A 20,296-nucleotide genomic window follows, 5' to 3' on the forward strand; every position below is an offset into this window, starting at 1 on the left:
TGATATCAAACAATCATGGTGAGCCATACCAGGCATCCGTCTCTTACAGCACATATGGTGAGCTTATCGAAACACCCCGCTGGCAGCTGGGTCTTTTTCTCTCTGTGTATTTTTACACGCCTGGCGATTCATTGCGATGGTATGACATTGTTGTTTGTTTATGCATATTTCCTAGGGAGAATTTTTTTGTTAATCCGGTCAAACTTTCAGAGCGACGACTCAAGGCTGTGACGGTCTGACACAGCTGAGTGGCTGCTGGAGGAGGATAAGACCTATCCGTCGGTTTCTCTGTTTGAGGTTGATAAACAACACAAGTTGGCGATGAATGAATCAGAAACAGTCCAATCGCTTCTGTCGGGCACTCCCAGTCATCTCCTGGCAGCCCCAACAAGTACCAACCTTTGTACTTGTGAAACTTGTTTGTTGTATTTGTCATTCAAAAGGCATGGTCTCTCTATCTTGTCTCTGTGGCAACATGAAGGCTCTGATTGATCCTCATTGATTACACACACAAAAGCTAAGATCCCATGGGACTCTTGCAGACTGATAAAATGGTGATGGAAAAACCAACCAGACATGGTGGTGTGGTTGACAAACAGCAGTACAAGGCAGTTGTGACAGAAGAAGGAATCCCAAGCGACAGCAACATCAAAAAGAAGGAAAAACGGGAAGCTTGGAAAATACCTAGGGCTTTTAGATAGGAGCTAAGGAAGATGTGGAAAATTGCAGGCAGCAGTGGTTCAAATGGTAATACCGTAGTTGAAATTGGGGCTGTAAAGGAACAAGGCTGAATAATAGACAGAGCGATAACGTGGTGACATATCTACAAAATCTCATATTTTACATTTACATTTAAATATCATGCCATCCCTAATATAACTCACAGTTTCTGGAGGCTCTGGTACTTTAAGAACGAGTTGGCCTTCAGTGTCTGAAGCCAGTTCCTTTGTAGGGACCTAAGGGAGACAAAGATAGGATTAAACTCAGAATATACATAATGAGGCTCAGCCTTCATAAGTATTGCTGCATTTGTGCAGTTGACCAGCTCACCCCTCTGAATTGGCAGTGTTATACAGTATTTTCAACATGCAGGTTTGAATTATACAAACACAAAAAAATAATAAAAATTAAACTAACCTATATTCCTCAATCTCAATTTCAAAGAGCATTATATTTGGCACAGGGGTTCTCTTTCACTGAAGTGTATCTGTTTAAATAACAAACAATATATAATTTTCTAGATAAAAAAATCAATAAACATGGCAGACTCTAACCGGCTTATCTTTCCATTCTTTTCCATTTGATCATTTTCAAAGAGTTGTATCCGCGGTTGAGTGCAGAGCTTCAACAGATTAAAGAATGATTAAAGGTTTATCTGTTGACACGCCATTATGTCGAGCACTTGGAAGTGGTCAGTTTGGCACAACGAACAATTTTCTTACAGTTAGCATTGTCTCTCTGTAGCTCAATACAGCCTGTGACGCGGATGACTCTGGTCTGTTTCTGTGGTAACACTGCAGGTACACTGAGGAGTATTCCTCTAAACAAAGGTGCTTTTTCCTGTGAGATTGCACTTCATTTGTGGGCAACTTTCATCCACAAAAATGATACCAAAGAGTAGAAGAACTTATGTTCACCCCTCTTTCTGTAAATTGGCTGACAATAACAACAAGTTTAGCAGAGACGGTAAGTGCATTAGAGGACCAGAAACAATTAGAAGACATGTATTGCACTGCAGCCAACAATGTGTCACCAGCAGTGCTGTGAATGACTGCAGTCAAACAGAATATCGTCTGTCGCTTTATACAGCCCCCACATTTTTAAACATAATTTTCAGCAATAGTCACTGTCTCATTTCTGGGCCAATACAATTATTACAGAGGTGACATTTCCTACCAAATGGCAATGGCAAATGGAGAAATACAAGGGGGTGGAGTGTTTTCTTTTGAAATAATACTGTCCAATTTGCATAGAAATGATACCTGAAGTCCTCTGATAGCAAACCGGGTCTGCGGGTCTTTTACTGTTGTGCGTAATTACAAACAGAGCATTATGGAGGAGTAGGATAGCAGTCCATGTGCCATAACTGAATTGAATGGAACAACATTTTTTGTATTGTTTCATTCGTATTTCCATTTAATTTCCTTTTTTCATTTGACTTTTCTTTCCCTTTTTTTTTAAAAAAGCAGGCACTCTCTCCAAATCTATCCAAAAGAAAATAGGCTACTGAAGAAGTTATGTGTTTGCAATTCCATTAGTACCACCATTTTCCTTTGTGCAAAGAAGATAAAAGCACAGCAGTGACAGAACCATGATCAATAGCCATGGCTAAACCGAATAGAGAGAGTCCCACAGAAAAATCCAAGAAAAACTACAGCTTGTTTAGATTCCATCACAAATCCCTTTTTCCACGATAATCAATTTAGGAAACAACACAGACTTCTGTTGCCTTTGACAGTAAAAAAGAACTTGCCCTTGATGGACGTCTGTCCTCTATTGATTGCTCTTCTGCTCTAAATTATAACAAAGATAAACTCAAAAAAGAGAGACAGGCTCGCTGAGAATTTCTAGTCAGTACCTTGATTGTGTCAGATAAACCAGTCTTTGCACAAGACTGGATACACAGTAAATTTTGAAGTGTTAAAATAACACTAAAAGAGTTCAATTTAACACCATTTCCGAGTGTATTTGGTCCCACTCAGAATTTGAGTTAAATTAACTCTCTTCAAAGTGTTACAATCTTAGAGTTAAATTAACTCAAAATAGAGTTAAAAATACACTGTATAGTGTTATTTAAAGCCTTATAGAGTACTTTCTACACCCCGTCTTTTAACTACCGAAATTGACACCAACACTAGGAGGCATTCTACTCCAGCTGTTGTTATATTAACTCAGATAGAGTTAATGGAGTTTGACACTGCATATTTAACACTGGGGAATTTACTGTGTAGATGCACAAAGGCAGATGTGACAAAATGTGTAACGCTGACTTGTTCAAGGACAAACACCTCTTTTGAGCTTAAAGGGTTCTACATAGGTCACTTCCACTCCCAGCGAAAGAGAGATATTCTGGCTGTGAGTTACTAGCACATCTCATTGGATGGCAGGTCATCACAGAGGCAGGGGTCTGCTAAACTACTTATCACATGCTTTGCAGCCACGGCCAGGCCTGAAAGCTTACTGGGGATTGCTTGACTTTTTAAGAGTTATCTTTTACTCACATCATGGTAACATTTATTGCCACCGCAGGGATTTCTTGAAGCAGAGTGCCGTCACAGTCCAGCTCCAGGTCTAGGCACTGGCAGAGCTCAGGAACTACACCCAGCACTGGGAAGATTGAAGGGGAGATGTGTCAATCAAAGTTGTCATTCTGTATATTTATTCACAGAGATTATTAAACATTTGAGACAGAATATATATTTATTTTTGGAAATACAAAGCAGATGGTATGGATTCTCAGTGAACGCAGTGTGGGTGTTAGGGAGAGTGAAGAAGCAGGAGCTGAGAGAGGCAATTACTCACAGGAAAAATATGAATATTTATACCTGACCAGTGAATTCACTTAAAACCTATTGACCAGACCAGAATAAACAAAATAAAACAAAGAACAAAACACGTCATGGCTGAAAATGAAACTTGACAATTAGATTTTTCTCTGACTTGCTTGTGTTTTTATGTTTGGGACTTTTTAAAATGTGAAACAGATGGCAAATTAAACATGTAATTATGTCAACATTTAGGACGTGCATGCATTATCCATCTTTACATAATCTCACAAAGTATATTGGCAATTAAATATACAGCTGTGAATATAACATTTAAATGAAACTGCTTGACAAAAAGCTAAATTAAATTGATAGTACATGTTTTGTTATTACTTATATTTCACTTAGCTTTCAGGATACTAAGAGAAGACCTGACTCAGTTAACGGGAATGCTACCTAAATACGTTTAAAAAAAAATAATGTTTCTGTTTTTTTAACGTTTAAAATCTATAGTTTACTTTACTTACTAATTATAGTAATAAATGGCATAGCTGCAATAGAGGGCTGTTCAATTAATATATTGTTATCCTTCTTCCTCAATGTATTCATTTTTAGCCTGGGTCAAGCCTGCTGAGTTTGTATTTGCTGCCCTATTGAACAACAAAAAAAGGAGGAGAAAATGTAGGAAAATGACATGTCGAATGACCATGAATTATTTCCAAGAGTAGTACAAGTTCAAAAGCTTTGAATTACCTCCCCACAAATGATTGTTTCAGTAGTCAGATGTCTGAGAGGACTATTTGTTTTGTATAGTCGTTCAGGCTTTTAGGCTGTAGGTTTGTACGTTTGTAAAGTCCTATTTACAAATAGAGGATGGTATGTCCAAAGGGTTTTGGAAAAAAAGTCATGTTTTGCACATGGAGAAGAAAATGCTGTACAATGGCTGTGTGATAGGGCAGAAAGAGACAACCCCTGGCAACAAAAAGAATATAAGAAATCACCTGGCATTAGTAAGAGAAAGTGTGAGCTCTGCAACAAACTCAGTGCAGATTTAAACAGCAACAGTTTCCCTTGCACAATAATGTCTGTAACGAGCTGGGATAAACAGGCATGTTGCTTCAGCAGAACTCAATTCAAAACTCCAAAATAGAAATAGACTGTCAGTCTTGGGTCAAGCTATCGGATTAAGATCCCAGAACATATGGACTGACAAATCACAATCAATCTAACCACTGAGTAGGCTGCAGAGGGGCCCAAAGAAAAACAGGTTCCAAAATATATATAGAGCCCATGCACCGTTGTAGTTCAATAATGATTGAGGGTCATTGACGTCTTTCTTGACTAGAAAACAAATTTAAAATAGTTGAGTACTTGCGAGGGAAATGGTTACAACTATATCTGGCTCTTTCATGTTGTGGGAACATCAACAAAATGGAAGTTTTAATTGTTAATACATGTTTGGCTAAAACCTTTAACAAATGTAAATACAATAATTGTTGTCTGAATGACTCTGTTTTTATCAAAATAGCTATTGTTGAAAGAAAGAAGAGAAATATCAATTATTGAAACAGAATGCAGTACTTACAGCATATATTGGACTTGGTCCCAGCGTTATGGCTGGGCATTCCAAAATACTTGTCGAAAAGATGGGGCCATCCATTATTATCTCCTGGAAAAGACAAAGATAGAGATTACAACCCCAACATTTGTCCCACAAAACATTAGATTAGTAGAGAAACAGATTTCTCTACTAATCTAATGTAGTATGGACCCTGCTTAAACACTATTTGAATGGAATGTGTCTTTGATTAAAAACAATTATCAAAGTGGCATAGGGAAGGACTTCTCTCCCCACACCAAAGAGCACATTTAAAACAAGTAAGAGCTTCAACTCCCTTGGAGAAAGAAATTAACCTTGGAGGCACAAAATGACGAAACAGGTGCCAAGGAATTAACTTGCATCTGAATTCACCCCTCTCCCTTTCCCCCCAGTATTTTAGTCAATAACTGGAAACATCACAGTCAAGCAGAGTGTGTGTGCCCTAATTAAAATTAAAAGTTGGCGTGTAACTTAAACAACTTTAGGAAAAAACATTGGCCCATCATTTGTTACAAGTGCTATTTCAACTGGTTCAAACATCAAACCCACAAAAGGTAGCCAAACAATTCCATTGTTGATCAGATCTTAGTGAGAATAGACAGCTGCAAAGTGGATGTTGGATGTTAGGAACAAAGCAAAATGACCTGAATCTTCTACAAAGTAAACAAGCACACAGAGAAACCAGACTTCAGGCAAAACAAAGAGCAATATATAAGCTGTATACACAACCATCTCTGTTGGGCCACGTTCAACTGCAAATTACAAATTCCTCACTGCAGCCGTTCTGCATTTTTATCTGTGACTTCAGCATGAAGCCAGGAAAAATATTAGCACAATTTCCCATTTAAGGTGTGCATTCCCAGGACATTAAAGAAGCGACTCAGCTTCCAGTTCAGTCCTTGCCTCGTTTGAGGTTGTCAGTCCAAAGGAGAAATGTTAAGTCTAGTACGCATCAAAATCCAGCCAAGCCAACATCGTGGTGGCAATAAAGGTCAAAGGATTTCTAAAGGCATTTCATTCATGACTGTCTGGGCAAAATGTCTTAACAGAGCAAAATAGCTGTTGAGATATTTTTTTGGGAAGTTGTGGACCTACTGGCCAGTATTGCGATTCCTAAAAAAATACTTTATTTAATGCTGTTTTTAAATTTGATTATTCTATTAGGAAAATGCAAAACACGTAGCAGAGATACAGAAAGACACAAAGGAAAAATATAAATTGAAGGGGAGGGATTTATTTTCACGATCATGATCCTGTGGGTAGCAGTTGTTCTTACATGCACCAGGAGGTCTTTCACACATTTGCCGCAGTGTGAATGTTAAGATGAAAATCTAACATAGTGCAGTAGTGGCTGTGCTCTGCACTTAAAAAACGGCTTTGAAAACAAGTAAGTGTACCTGTCACTAACAGATAAACTTAACCCTGAAAGTGACAGTGTTTGGATACACATGTTTTCAACACTGAATCAAAAGTCAGGCTAATTAACTGTAGTGTTGGACACATTTCTTGTCAGTTGAGACTGTTGAAGCCAGAAAGTAATATGCTAATTTCAAAAGATCCAATTAAAATGTGGATGAAGTAGCACTCTCATAGGGATATGTATACGTACCTGTTCTAGGTGAGAAGGAGTTTATAAAACTTTCTCTGATTTTCTGTCTCTCCACTCAATAGTCATTATTCTTGAGTATCTTCAAATACATACCCCCCCCCCCCCCACACAGTTTAGCTTACGTTAATTTGTTTTTATGAAAAGCAAAAGATTAAATATGTTGAAAGTTTTCATTTGTTTATGTATTTCTTCTGTCTGTTTATGAATCTTCATTTTGGTGTAAGTCATTCATGATAGCCTTGCATGGTTAAAGACCCCAAACTTCATATAACTCACATCCAGAAGGAAATAGCTTTTTTCAATTAGTCTATGACATCCCATTGCAATATTATTTAGTTGTTCATTTTCAGTCAACAGTCTAATCAGAGGGAAAGAAAATCATGGATGTGATTCCACGGTTCGATAAACCTTGGCAATGAAATGATCCGAATTTCAATTTGGGTCACTTTGAACTTTGGCTTCAAAGGCAGATTCATTTGTGACTCAATACAAACAGACTGATGCTCAAACAGACGAATAACTTAAAAACTTGTGGTGTCATTACGTTTCAGAGTTTAAATACCACAGTCGTATTATATATAGTAAGAGAAGGGAGAGGGACAACTTTTGGGGTCATTTTGATGAAGCCTGCACTCCATTCGTTCAAAGAAATACACGTGACATACATAATCTGCACATACACACACTGGAATAAGAAAAAGTTCATTTATTTCCTGCTGATAATGGCTCCCCCATGATGTCAGGGTCTAGGTCCCTTCCTAGTCATGTGATCAGGTATTGTCTAGGATGCCAAGTAAATGTAATTAAGAAGTAGAGCAGCAGTAGTAAGTCTTCTTGTAGGCTTGAGAATTGCTACAACAGAGTTTGAAGTGTGTATAACCATTTCTTATCATAATTACACTTGTCTTTTCTAGGATCCAAAGAGTTCTGTTTTCTTCACAAGGGGACCAGCTAAAACACAAACAGAATCTTTAAAAGGCAAAATGGAAAGTTAAATTGGGCAGAAGGCTTTTCTATTTACTCAATGTTCTGTAGCAGACATGGGCCATAGAGAATGAATTTTACGGAGCAGGGGATTTGAATAACTCTTGTACGGCTAGAGGTAGAGGTTGACATGCCAATTGCTATTTCATCAGGAGAAAGCCTTTGTGAATGCTACACTGGAACCAAGTGACCTAAAACAATTGAATTGGCTTAATTCTTAGAAATATGTATTTTAGGCTCTTGATTTCCATTCAAAGATGATCACCGTTGCACAATAGGCTTGAAATGATGCAACTGTGCTCAACCATAGATGCTGATATGGTGCATAATGCACTGTGTGGCTTTTCCTCATACTTCAGTAGAGCTTATCTCCTTTAGAAGGATTAACCTGTTGAGACCTGTGTCACACCAGCAAATTGAGCCAACAGCATTACGGTTTGGCAGAAAAAAGGAATTATATTTAGGTTTGGAACAAAAGACCAGTGGCTGTCTGCAAAGACTGATTTAAAGAGCCCAGGTTTGGTATTTAAGCCCTTTTCACACTGAGTTTGGCAAAGTTCGGGAAATTATCCATGTCAGGTTTAGGTTTACACTAGAGCTGATATGCGGTAAAATGCTCCAACAAGACTTGCTTCCTGGGAAAGAGCCCAGAGACTCTTAAGAGCACTGTTAGGGCATGTTCACACCAGCTTTGTTTAGTGCGGTTGAAACAAACCCTGGAGTGTTTAAGCCCTTGGTGCATTTCATTTGGGTTGGTTTAAACAAAGCCGAGACTCTGGTGTACACTAAACAACCGGAATCTGCTCGTCTCGAACCATCTAAAAAACAAAACAATGTATCCGCTCTCAACTGATGCACACCAAAGAAGCGGACTATTGGGTGTGAACACGACCGTAGTGGAGTGAAAAGTTTCATTCTGCATTCTGTTTTCCAAAATGTCTGTTAAGTGGATGGCCTTTAAGACAAGAGAAAAGCTGGCCATCCAAGCGGAGGATGAGATTTTTAGGAGAGCATAAGTGCAAAAGCTGGCCTAAGGCTCAGCTGTCATGTGTGAGCAGATTCAACACAGAAATTTCACTACTCAGTAAACAACACATCAAACTTTGGTCGAATTTGTACATATTCCTCCTGGTATAAATATGCGTGCCCACATGAATTCGCAGCAGGCCAGTCTTGGAAAAAAAGCATTGCCCTCCTCAAATCTGTATCATGACTCCGATACTAATTGATTTTTGATTTTGGAATATATTTTTGTATTATTTATTAATCACAGCACTAGTTGGCACTACAAAAACATCTTAGTTTAAAACAACAATAGACTCATTGAGCCATAGTCATTATTTATTGACTGATTGTAAAAGGGACAAGTGCAATTACAGACTGCACGCACTTGTTGAAATGGAGTAATCAGTGGTTCATGCAAAGCAAGGACCAAATTCAAAGTCTGTTTCTGATTGAGTCATTGGCTTTGCATTGGTTTACCGTGTTAGAACAAAATCACTTGTAAGCAGGATGGACTTCAGTTTAAATATTTTTCTAGCGTCGCCCCTATTCATGAGGAATGCTCTAACATGAAGCAAATACATGTTATTGGGAATAAGCAGGGTCAAATACTTCACAACGGTTTGTTATGTAATTGTCAAGTAACATATTGTTTCAGACAGGAGGTTTAATATCTTTCCAAAGGACACACAACCAGGGAATATGTGTTTTCTGGGATAAAACCTGTTTACTTCGACTATTACATCATCCTCACAGCTCTTTTTCCAACAACGGCCCCCTTTCTCGGAAAATGTATTAAAAAAGACAGCAATTGAAACTTATTGTACCCTCCTTCCTTTGAGCCGAAGTGACGTACTCTTTACTTAGCATATTCTGAGGTAAAGCATTGCATCTTTCAGATACCTCAATCATTGGGCTTTGCTGTCCAGCAAACTCTGACAAACAGCCAGTGTTGTTACTGTGTTGAAAACCCTTGAAGTATTTTTGAACTCTTCTCATGAAATGATTGTGATAATGTCATTTATTCTTGACAGATAAAGTGTATATCATCTCAAAAGTTACACAAGAGTGACATTAAAAAATAATAATATTGGTACTGGACGTTCCTAGCATTAAATACCCTCGGATGTGTGTTTCGTGTTCATTTGAAAAAAGTTCAAAACATTTCAACAAAACCCTTCCAATTGCTCAATACCCCCAATTTTGTTTAAGCCTGAAAACACAGCAAAGGATGCAAAGGTTATTTGTGGTTTTATTTCACTGTGATATGTTTGGGCTGGACATGGCAGCCTCATACGTTTGCTATAATTTAATGCTTGTCTGAGCTTGTATGAATAGTTCATGTTTTAAAAAGCTATTAGTTTAGGGTCAACATGATTATCTACTATGTTTTCATTACATGGTGATTTCAAGTTCGGTTGACGTTTCAGCAGGTGAAAAGGAGTCTTTTTGGAATCGTCAATACCATCTTAAATTTTGGATGTCGAAATCGTGACATCATTTTGATCATTTTCCGACTGACAATTGAGATTGTGACACCCCCTATCATCAGAGAAACACTTTCAGGTAGGAGCAGCGAAAAAGACAGAAGATTGAAAACTCCTGTCATCTTTTGAGTCAGGAACTGTTCGGGACCAAGACACTTACTTTCATTGTGGCTCTCACTTGTGTGATCTAGCCACACTGACAGGAAATAACTATCCTGTTAGAAGTGTCACTGAGTGATAGATGGATGACTATATATATATATATATATATATATATTCAAGAGTGCATAGGGCTGATGAAAATATCAAATAGTTTTTGCAGGTATTTTTTTCATAAACCATTATTGTGTATTGCTTTCTCCAGGGCAGTTCCCAGGCTCTGGAACCGCCCCCCCCAACATATCCGTCGTATCCCCAACATATCCGAGTCCCTCACCATCTTCCAGTCCAAACTCAAGACCCATCTCTTCTCCTCTGCCTACCCCTAGTTCACCCACCAACCCAACTCTACATGTTATTTTTGTTTGTTTATTGTTTTGTTTTTGTAAAGCGCTCTGAGTGAGAGAAGAGCGCTATATAAATAAAATGTATTATTATTATTATTATTATTATTATTATTATTATTATTATTATTATTATTATTATTATTATTATTATTATTATTATTATTATTATTATTATTGGACCATGGAACAGTTGCATGGATAATCCAATGGTTTAATATTTTTCACTAATCTGTTTGCTTGGGTTGGCAATCTTTGCACATAGATGTGCACATGCATTCTTTTCTACTATATAACCAAGGAGGGATTTCAGGATTAGCTCCAAGTCAGCTTTACATGTATTAAAGTCCTCTGTTGCATCCTCATGCATATCATGCACTGTAAACAATTGCTATAAATTTACAGCAGGATTTCAACAGCATTTACCTGTTATTTATAAAAACAGCATTTAACTGTTAAAATAAAAGGCAGTCTGTTAAATTACAGTCCTTTGCTGTTATTTTACGGAACGGTAATGTTTTTCAAAAATACTGAACTTTCCTGTTAATTTACCATCAAACTTGGAAGGGACAACTTGACATGAGCTGCCTGCACATGTGAAGCTTATACAGTTTTCTTCATTAATCCTCATCCATCCACATCTTAACTAATAAGTGTTGTTTACTGTATATCCTCTGGTTAAGTTTACTTAAAGTTGAGTTATATCTACTTGGAAATGGAAATTGCAGTTAACGTAATTAAACCAAGTTAGTCTTACTTAACTGAAGAGTTGTGTTTACTCAGTAGAATTAAGGAAACGGATTGCCTTAGATAAATCAAGTAAGCACAACAAAGTGTATTGTAGAGACGCCCCCTTTCCCACAATGACTTGCACTGGACTAAACGTTTGTTATGTTGCTATTTGCACCCTCAGTAAAGGGGATGTTTCATTCCATTACCTCACTATGCATTTTGTTTAAATAAAACATTTCTGTGTGAACTAACCGTTATTTTTGGTTATAACAAACGGTTTGTGGAAATCTTAAACAAGATCCCTAGTTCAACTCAGGAGACAATTTACAATAGAAATGAATCATTCCATTGAACTTAATATATTGTAAAAAGTGTCTTGAAGTAACAAACAGAAGCTGCTCTCTGTGATTAGCATTTGAACAAATAGGGGACATAGTAAATTTACATATGGAATGAAACAGATCTGCCCAATGAAATATAACATCCCCTTCGCTCACGGTGCAAACAACATAACAAACATTTAGTCCAGGTTCATCCCTTTTTTCATTAACAGTATAATCCTGTCAATTTTAGTGACAGTCAAATAATGTTAATTTAACAGTAAGAAAATGGCAACCCTGCTGCCAGTTGATTAATGTTTTTTTACAGGGAAATTTCTTACAGTGTGGCCATTGAAAGACCATACATACAGATTGGGAATTAGAATTTGCTTCAGTTATCTTTCTCTGATTTTACTTGTGTCTTAACATCCCCGTTCATGGTACTAAAACCTACAAATAATAGAGTTCCACATCACTAAGCTTACTTTTATTTATCAGCAGGAGGTTGGCCAAATAACAGTGGTAAAACAGAAGTCTTTTTTTTTGGGCAAAAAACAGGACATAAATATGGCTTTTCCTTAAATGGCCGACACACCAATATCATCTAATCTATTTAGAAAAAATCAGCCGCTGCTGATCTAGTTTACCTTCTTAATGCAATTGTAACTTGTACAAGCTTAACAAAGATTTTTCCGGGTTACTCCATTGAATTGTATTATTATTGTAAAGTAATTATATTACTGTAACTGCAACTTGTATATGTACATTATGGTTACTCGGGGCGGGGGTAAGTCAATGACTCACTTATTTTCCTTGTTGTGGATAGATATTTCAGTCACAAAAACACCTATTATTTGAGTTAAAGGTTACAATGAAGGTGTTCTGAAAAGAGATGCTATGGAAACAGCATTCACCAAGACCTAATTAGTCAACATTTCTCTCCTGGTGCTTGACACAATGAGGACATTTTTCTGAATATTGATAACCCGGTTCCTGACCTTTGAATCACCACACACATCTCAAAATAAACAGTTGAAGGGAAAAAAAATATTTCCGGGTTCCAGCTTCTGTGTCGCTTTTGTCTTACATTATAATAAAATAATTAAAGTTGGGTTTTGGACAATTACCGTATTTTCTGCACTATAAACCGCAGTGGACTATAAGCCGCAGGTGTTATAATGTTTAATTACCATATGTAAGAATTCGTGCACAGAGGGGATTGTCGGGAAAGAGATGGCTGCTTGAGGAATCTCCCATTTATCAACATTTCAACAAACAAGTTGCATATTTGCATAACGTATTCAAGTGTTACCATTTAGTGCAATAGCTACTAGGGATGGGCATGAGTGTTTCACTACTCGTGTGATCGCTTGCATTCCTCGAGGATCAATCGATTCCTTGTTAAACTTTTTTCTATTTTTAGAACGCAACGCATCTGTCTGCAGAACAACGGTTCACCGCAATAAAGCGCTCAATGCTTATTGTCAAACAGTCACAGTTGCCATATGATATTAAGGATTTAGTACCACAAGTTTAAAACACATTTTTCTCACTGAAAGTAATTAAATAGACGGGCCACAATTTAATCCGATCGAGTAGGTCTGCGTTGGGGAGAAAAAAAGAGAAAAAAGCATGGGCTGTAGTTGTAACAAAAAAATAGCCTAAGTCACCATTTAAAATAAGAAGGGCAGCAAATAATATTAAATGATTGTCCTACAATTTAAATACATATAAATAACTCACCAAAGCAGATAGTTTTATATCCAACCGCGTAATGCTCACTCCATGAATAATTACCGCGACTAATTCCTCATTAACGGAACGTTACACCGGTCGGTTTTTGAATCTTATCCCCATATTCCCTATTGAAAGCTTCTTAACTGTTGTTGGCTCGGAGCAAATGTGCCTGAAGTAAGCCTTGGTTCTGAAGTAAGCCTTGGTTCTTCTTTACTTTTCTTTCCAAGCGGAGAGCACCTTGCATGCTCACCTGGAGTCTAGGCTACTCATTACTAACTGAGAGTAACAGGTGTCATCTCCCCTTTTTATAAACTTATTTTTATCATCTGCTTTGAAATAATTGGACAGTTATATTCCTGACAATGTTCTGGAGAAAGGAGAGACCGTGTTCAGCTCCGCGGTGCTGTGGAGAACACAGGCTGCGCTGCGGTGGCACAGAGGTGGCAGTTATTTGCAGTTGCTTTTTGACACAATGCTCAGTTTATTGCACTTGCATCAAAATATTTAATTTTGTTAAACTTTATTTTATCCGTGTTTTGCCGTTTTGTACACGTATATAACATTTTAAAATAGGGGCGGCCCGCCGGCCGGCCTAAAGGCTACAAACACAAAAAAAAAAAAAAAAAAACTATTTTCCTCATCCACCAATCGAGTTCATTTGAAACGAGGAGTATTTGATTACTAACGCCCATCCCTAGTAGCTACAGAACATATACTGTGCTGTGTAATAACAGGGTCGAAAAATTGGGAAAAAGTCGCGGTTTATAGTCCGAAAAGTACGGTAGACAAAAATGCAGTTTGATCAAGTTATTTTTTTTGGCTTAAGAATATTGTGTCAGGCATTTGTCCCCTAGCTCAGACATTTTGTAGATTTATGGTCATAAGTTGTAGGCCTGAAATAACCTATCAATAATAATTTGCATTATACAATGAGTTACACAAGCCAGTGGAACAGCCGCAGGTCTGGAAGCACTATCGGGACTTCAGCTCTCTCTTGCTGTTTGACTGTTGCATTGCCACAAATCCTCAGTGTGTACTGAACGCTGCGTATTTATATAGCCTACTTAATGTGAGAGTCATGTGAGAGTGAATACTGAAGGGTTACCAAACTGCCAATTAAGTCTGAGGGTTAGGATATTCAATCGCAAATCAATTTCACTCGTTCTTTCAAAACTCTCACCCACATGCAAGTCTCTAAACAACTGAAGAGTCTTTCAGTGGGATGATTGTTTTGTGTTTATATTGCCCTGAAGCAGGCTGCTATTTTCAGCAGGAGTTAAGCAGAGAGAGTGGCAGTTTGAGAAATGTCCACTGTTTAAATCTATGAAATTCCCTAAATTACAGAACAAAAGGAACCACTTACAGTAACTGTTAAAAACTCATCATGACAGAAATAAGAGATAATATTGAGATGATTAGTTTCTGTGAAAATATATCGTCCAACAAAATGTGTGATCGTGACAGTCCCACGAAAGGACATAAAATTAAAGATTTGTGTAGGTTTTATATATGGAAGACGGAGAGAATATTTCCTTCAAAGACACTTGCGTCTAGTTTTTCTACTACTACTACTGCAGCAGCACAGAGGCTGGCCTTGAGAGCATGAAGGGACAAAGGAGTTTCTGTTAACAGTTTTGAGTGGCCAGCTCAGAAATGTTATGATTCTGGTTTGGTTATGGTTTTGAATTAGATAATCATGAATTGTCTACTTTGAAGCCAATGTGAAGCTGATAGATTGGTTGGTTTGGTGAGGTTTCCCAGAAGGTAAATTGTAGCATTGCAGTAGTAGTAATACAAGATAACACATGTGTGCCATGTGTGAGTGTGAATTGTCAATAGCCACTCAGTTGAAAGAGTCTTTGTATGTAGACGGCTATTGCGGTTGTCGATCAATAGCTTGTTGCCAGCTCTGCCTGACATTTGGTGCTGGATAGTTGGTGTACAGTGTGTTTATTATGTGGGGTGATTTTCCTGAAAGCTGCTTGCTAAAAGCCATGCAATTATGAAATTGCAACACCTGAACTCAAAAACAACGAGCTAAAAGATAATGCCGATAATCATCTCTGTGTTCAACACGTAGTACAAACCCTTTCTCTTATTCATTGTCCCCCCCTCCCTTTCTTTTCTACAAGGCAGTTGCTGCAATATGGTGTAATTATGTCACTGGCAGCTTTTTAACAAGACAGTAATGAGTGTTGCATGGAATTTGATGCCTGTGAGAGGATTTATTTTCACGAATTGATGCTGAAAGAACTACTTGAAGTGCTAACTTTCCTTTCTCTGCGTGGGGGCATCACTCCAGTTTAAAAAGTGTGTTTGAGTCAGACTATCATCATGCAGCTGTACACTGAGTTCCCACGAATATGCATTTTTTTGTGTCAATACAAAAGGCAGTGAAAAGGTTCCATACTTTTGTAAGACTTCAAACCACCAGCACTGACTGAACCTAAAGCTGTAACAATCCTTCAGGCATTACAACTAAATTGAGCCTGCAGGGGGAATGGATGGAAGAGGGATACCTGGGATTTATTATTATGTCGTTTGCTAGATTTTTATGAACTGCGCCTGTTTCAGCACCGGAGGCACGATGGTCTCCCTTACAGTTTTTTTCGATTGCTAAACCACAGTGGGCACAACTGGAGCGACATGTGCAAAACTCTAACAACAGTATGCAGAGCAGCGGTTCATTCGGACCAAACTGTAGCTCGTTTTTCATTGCTTAAACACAATTTTCATGGCTTAACCACAGCCTGCACAACACTGTGGATTTCCAGCACTTTTTTCAAATGCTAACACACTGCTGCCACAACTGTAAACCACACTTTCAAAACAGAATGAATGCCTAGTGCATTTCAAACACTGCGTATTGCAATTTCAACTGAAACACTAAGATGTCTTGTTTTAGACTTGTTAGTGAACATATACAGGTCCTTCTCATATAATTAGCATATTGTGATAAAGTTGATTATTTTCCATAATGTAATGATAATAATTGAACTTTCATATATTTTAGATTCATTGCACACCAACTGAAATATTTCAGGTATTTTGTTGTTTTATTACTGATGATTTTGGCATACAGCTCATGAAAACCCCAAATTCCTATCTCAAAAAATTAGCACATCATGAAAAGGTACTCTAAACGAGCTCTTAACCTAATCATCCGAATCAACTATTTAACTCTAAACACCTGCAAAAGATTCCTGAGGCTTTTAAAAACTCCCAGTCTGGTTCATTACTCAAAACCGCAATCATGGGTAAGACTGCCGACCTGACTGCTGTCCAGAAGGCCATCATTGACACCCTCAAGCAAGAGGGTAAGACACAGAAAGAAATTTCTGAGCGAATAGGCTGTTCCCAGAGTGCTGTATCAAGGCACCTCAGTGGGAAGTCTGTGGGAAGGAAAAAGTGTGGCAGAAAACGCTGCACAACCAGAAGAGGTGACCGGACCCTGAGGAGGATTGTGGAGAAGGGCCGATTCCAGACCTTGGGGGACCTGCGGAAGCAGTGGACTGAGTCTGGAGTAGAAACATCCAGAGCCACCGTGCACAGGCGTGTGCAGGAAATGGGCTACAGGTGCCGCATTCCCCAGGTCAAGCCACTTTTGAACCAGAAACAGCGGCAGAAGCGCCTGACCTGGGCTACAGAGAAGCAGCACTGGACTGTTGCTCAGTGGTCCAAAGTACTTTTTTTCGGATGAAAGCAAATTTTGCATGTCATTCGGAAATCAAGGTGCCAGAGTCTGGAGGAAGACTGGGGAGAAGGAAATGCCAAAATGCCTGAAGTCCAGTGTCAAGTACCCACAGTCAGTGATGGTCTGGGGTGCCATGTCAGCTGCTGGTGTTGGTCCACTGTGTTTTATCAAAGGCAGGGTCAATGCAGCTAGCTATCAGGAGAGTTTGGAGCACTTCATGCTTCCATCTGCTGAAAAGCTTTATGGAGATCAAGATTTCATTTTTCAACAAGACCTGGCACCTGCTCACAGTGCCAAAACCACTGGTAAATGGTTTACTGACCATGGTATTACTGTGCTCAATTGGCCTGCCAACTCTCCTGACTTGAACCCCATAGAGAATCTGTGGGATATTGTGAAGAGGAAGTTGAGAGACACCAGACCCAACACTGTGGATGAGCTTAAGGCCGCTATCGAAGCATCCTGGGCATCCATAACACCTCAGCAGTGCCACAGGCTGATTGCCTCCATGCCACGCCGCATTGAAGCAGTCATTTCTGCGAAAAGGATTCCCGACCAAGTATTGAGTGCATAACTGAACATAATTATTTGAAGGTTGACTTTTTTGTATTAAAAACACTTTTCTTTTATTGGTCGGATGATATATGCTAATTTTTTGAGATAGGGATTTTTGGTTTTTCTTTACTTTTTTGCCAAAATCATCAATATTAAAACAATAAAAGGCTTGAACTACTTCAGTTGTGTGTAATGAATCTAAAATATATGAAAGTCTAATGTTTATCAGTACATTACAGAAAATATTGAACTTTATCACAATATGCTAATTATATGAGAAGGACCTGTATACAGTATAAAGGGAAAGCTCAAAAATATATATTTTTTGGAAATGGACCAATGAAGACAGGTTGTTGGAGGGAGAAGAGTGGCAGTGAGAGTGTGGATGTGTGGAGGAAGACCTAAGACATAGAGCTGTAATGTCTGATGAAATACAGTAAGGGCTACACTGATAGACCCTGTTGTGAATCATGGTCTCTCATTGAGAGAGGCAGGGTTGAGAGTGCAACCCAATCTGCAAAAATCTAAAGTTGCATCTGTAATACGAATGTTCCAGCAAACAAACAGTTTAGAGTTGCATCCTTACAGTAAATGATAACATTACAGGATATATTTCTGTATTACAATTATAGAATATTTACACAGATAAATACTACATTTGGAAATGTTTACAATAAAATATACAAAATGTGTATCTATTGAAGCAAACTTCTGATTTTCATTTCTTTTTGTTTTCCTAAAAAAAAACTGGTATGTTATAAAATAAACAATTTCATGTGAAAGAATTTCACACTTTCATCAAAGAAAATATTATGTAATTTGTGAGAAATAACTAAAATTATTCAAACTGTAAAGATTAAAAGTTTGTAATTTGTGTATTGGGGTTTGATGCTAGTGTTTGTACTCTGAGCAGGTTCTGAGTGACAGTGTGTGTTATCTCAAAGAGGCTGGTTCATAGTGTTTGCTGCACTGAACCTGTTTTGCAGGTGAAGTGAACTGTTCAGCTCCAATGACTGTTGGTAGTGCAGACTGTAGTTAGAGTTTTGCACATTGAGCTACAGTTGTGCCCACTGTGGTTTAGCGATCGAAAAAAACTGTAATACTAGCTGTACGCTTCTATCTTGTACTTTAGAGCAAGTTAATAAGCAATCACCACCACTACACAAAGGGACCAGAATCAATAGATAGAACAGTCAAACATTATACAGAGAGCAATTTGCTTGGATTTTGCACAAGGTTACCCTTTTAAATGAGAAAAGGCCATTTGTCGTTATACAGTACATTACATGGTCAGAAAAGACTTGTTAAAGTAGAAAACAATTACTCACCACAGTTTTCCTCATCTGCCTGATTTCCACAGTCATCGATGCCGTTGCAGTGCAGCAGCTGAGGAAGGCACACAGTCAGGTTTCCACAGGGGAAATATCCAAGGGGGCATGGTGCCTTCTCCTCTGTGATATTGAATGCTATAAACAAACAGGATAAAAATTCCAAGAAGATGACTGTAAATGTATTCATGGGATATATTGTCAGATATTTCAGTTAACTTTTAGTACCTATGCGTCTTATTATGGCCAGTATGTATGCTTTGGTCTCTCTCAGCGCTTCAGGGACCAATATCTGCATATTATCCAGCTGTGTTTCCTTAATCTAATATATTGTATTGCCACTTTTGTTCTTTACTTCAGAGTCTAAATTATGCAAATACATACAACAAACAGTACATATTGAGAAATGGTGGAAAATGTAAAAGAATACGCTTTTGGGAAGGTAACTGAGGCGGAGCCACAGGCAAAGACAAAGAGGGAATGACAATGTAATGCTATAGACATGCAGCTTAGTTGACAATTTTACCGGTGTTATGTTGGATGGATAAGTAATGTTGTAATGAATACATTATCTTTTTAATAAGCTTGACCCTAACATATCGTCAAATCTTATCAATTATGGATAAGTCATTACAGTTTTTTACGATTGCTAAACCACAGTGGGCACAACTGGAACGACAAGTGAAAAACTCTAACAGTATGCAGAGCAGCGGTTCATTCGGACCAAACTGTAGCTCGTTTTTCATTGCTTAAACACAATTTTCAAAACTCTACACACCTATCTCATGGCTTAACCACAGCCTGCACAACAATGTGGATTTCCAGAACTTTTTTCAAATGCTAACACACTGCTGCCACAACTGTAAACCACACATTCAAAACGGAATGAATGCCTTTCAAATACTGCGGATTGCAATTTCAACTGAAACACTAAGATGTCTTGTTTTAGACTTGTTAGTGAACATATATACAGTATAAAGGGAAAGCTCAAAAATATATATTTTTTTGGAAATGGACCAATGAAGACAGGTTGTTGGAGGGAGAAGAGTGGCAGTGAGAGTGTGGATGTGTGGAGGAAGACCTAGAAGACATAGAGCTGTAATGTCTGATGAAATACAGTAAGGGCTACACTGATAGACCCTGTTGTGAATCATGGTCTCTCATTGAGAGAGGCAGGGTTGAGAGTGCAACCCAATCTGCAAAAATCTAAAGTTGCATCTGTAATACGAATTTTCCAGCAAACAAACAGCTTAGAGTTGC

The 20,296-nt window shown here is 38.1% G+C and overlaps 1 protein-coding gene across 1 annotated transcript in view; it reads right to left on the bottom strand.

The window, feature by feature from the left end:
* rxfp1 (relaxin family peptide receptor 1) overlaps positions 1 to 20,296 on the bottom strand; it is a gene marked incomplete at both ends in the record, with an annotated part of 43,340 nt that overhangs the window by 12,721 nt on the left and 10,323 nt on the right. Inside the window, 4 exons of the mRNA XM_080036086.1 lie at positions 885 to 956; positions 3,222 to 3,327; positions 5,071 to 5,154; positions 19,037 to 19,174. Coding sequence (XP_079892212.1) covers positions 885 to 956; positions 3,222 to 3,327; positions 5,071 to 5,154; positions 19,037 to 19,174 — 400 coding nt within the window. The remainder of the gene's footprint in view (positions 1 to 884; positions 957 to 3,221; positions 3,328 to 5,070; positions 5,155 to 19,036; positions 19,175 to 20,296) is intronic.

Source organism: Ammodytes marinus (genome assembly GCF_949987685.1).
Source record: "Ammodytes marinus genome assembly, chromosome: 10".
NCBI lineage: Eukaryota > Metazoa > Chordata > Actinopteri > Uranoscopiformes > Ammodytidae > Ammodytes > Ammodytes marinus.